This window comes from Colobus angolensis, unplaced genomic scaffold (assembly GCF_000951035.1).
Source record: "Colobus angolensis palliatus isolate OR3802 unplaced genomic scaffold, Cang.pa_1.0 Scaffold30, whole genome shotgun sequence".
Classification (NCBI taxonomy): domain Eukaryota; kingdom Metazoa; phylum Chordata; class Mammalia; order Primates; family Cercopithecidae; genus Colobus; species Colobus angolensis.
In genome coordinates, this window is record NW_012116266.1 from 8116726 (window position 1) to 8118680 (window position 1955).

At 38.8% G+C, this 1955-nt stretch overlaps 1 protein-coding gene across 3 annotated transcripts in view; it reads right to left on the minus strand.

Annotated features, from left to right (window-relative positions):
• Window positions 1-285: 285 nt before the first annotated feature.
• Window positions 286-1955, minus strand: part of NDUFB3 (NADH dehydrogenase (ubiquinone) 1 beta subcomplex, 3, 12kDa) — a 22067-nt gene continuing 20397 nt past the window's right edge. For all 3 annotated transcript variants that reach the window (XM_011949941.1, XM_011949939.1, XM_011949940.1), the window contains one exon: window positions 286-579. In XM_011949941.1, the coding sequence (XP_011805331.1) occupies window positions 423-579 (157 nt within the window). In that variant the 3' untranslated portion in view covers window positions 286-422. The remainder of the gene's footprint in view (window positions 580-1955) is intronic.

Consider the following 1955-nt stretch of genomic DNA (forward strand, 5'->3'; position numbering starts at 1 on the left):
TGAGTATTTACAGCAGAATCTGGCTTCCTCTAAACCATCTGAAGAGGACGAGAAAAGCAGCAAGGCCAACTCCCATTTAAAAACTTGTTAGTGCCAGCGAGGCCAGGACTAGTTAAATAAAAAAAGATTAAAACAAACTTCTTAGAACATGTCCATTTGCTCAAATATATGATGCCTGCCTGTTATATGCAGAACGCACTACTGCTGTTCTCCAACCCCCATGTATTCTAAACCAAATCTGATATGGCTTGAGACTTTTATTTTTAAAGAATGACAAAAAAAGACTGGCATATATATATTTTATTTTACTTTATTAAATCTTACTAATATTCTGTAAGGGACAAACCAGACGAGTAGGCTATAGTGAAGAAATCTTATTTTGGAGAGTTAAGAAACCACTATGATACTTCCAGGTATTATCTTCAGTGATGCTTCTTATCTTTATTCAGGGAATTCAGGTAATATTCAGCTCCTACAGCTACCACAAATGCAGCAAATCCCCATTTGAATCCTTTAAAGAATACATCAAAAAAGGAAACAGGCTTTGCAAAGCCGCCCATGTATCTCCAAGCTTCATTGCTAGAAAAAAAAAGGAAAAAATTATAATCATATACAATTGTGTGTATATACACATTGAATATATTTAATTTTCATCTTTCTAATTGACTTAAATGCTACCCTACAGAAGATCATTTAAGTGAATCGCAATAGGAATCTTTCTGTGGCATAGGATAATTAAGTATATGACCAAGTTTCACATATAAAATAGAAGAATGAACTCTTGATGGTTTCACATTTAATAGTCTTATGCCTCAGGATTTTACAAAACCTTCCAACGCAAGACTCACTTCAGCTTATCTGTCACAGGTCAGATGGACTCTGCCCACACTAGTCATTATAACATCATGGAAAGATGATGTTAGAGACTTGGTATTAATCTTTGGTATGCCACTTATATTAGATTCAAAATCTTGTAGGCTGGGCAAGATACTTAGCCTGTCATGGTCTGCTTCCTGTTCTATTCAATGATGATCATTATCTCCTTTATAATATCATAAAGATTAAACAGACTCATGCATGATATATTTTGGCAGAGGAGTATGGAGTATGTAACACTTGACATTATTGCTACTATTCAAAAGGATCTCTGCTTCTCCGTACCATAGCAGCCTGAATTTTAGACGACTGATATCCTGCTCTGATAAGCACAAGCCAGTGAAAAAAATCACGTTATGAAAAACAAAAACCATTTAACTCTAGAAATATGACTTAGGAAATACGAAAGCTAATTAAATCTAATTGAGATACCAAAACCAGGCAAAGATGTTAGAAGAAAAGCAGCTACAGAATAATATCCCTCATGAACATAGATGCAAATATTCTTTTTTTCTTTTTGGGATGGAGTCTTGCTCTGTCACTGAGGCTGGAGAGCAGTGGCACAATCTCAGCTCACTGCAACCTCCACCTCCTGGATTCAAGTGATTCAACCACCTCAGCCTTCCGAGTAGCTGGGATTACAGGCACGTACTACCATGCCCTGCTAATTTTTGTTTGTTTGTTTGTTTATTTATTTATTTATTTAGGACAGAGTCTCACTCTGTTGCCCAGGCTGGAGTGCAGTGGCATGATCTCGACTCACTGCAACCTCCGCCTCCCAGGTTCAAGCAATTCTCTGCCTCGGCCTCCTGAGTAGCTGGGATTATAGGTGCCCGCCACCACGTCCGGCTAATTTTTGCATTTTTTTGTGTGTGTGTGAGACAGAGTCTCACACTGTTGCCTCACACTGTTGCCTGCCTTGGAGTGCAATGGCGCTATCTCGGCTAACTGCAACCTTCACCTCCCAGGTTCATGGGATTCTCCTGCCTCAGCCTCCCCAGTAGCTGGGATTACAGGCGCACACCACCACATCTGGCTAATTTTTTGTATTTTTAGTAGAGACGGGATTTCACTATGTT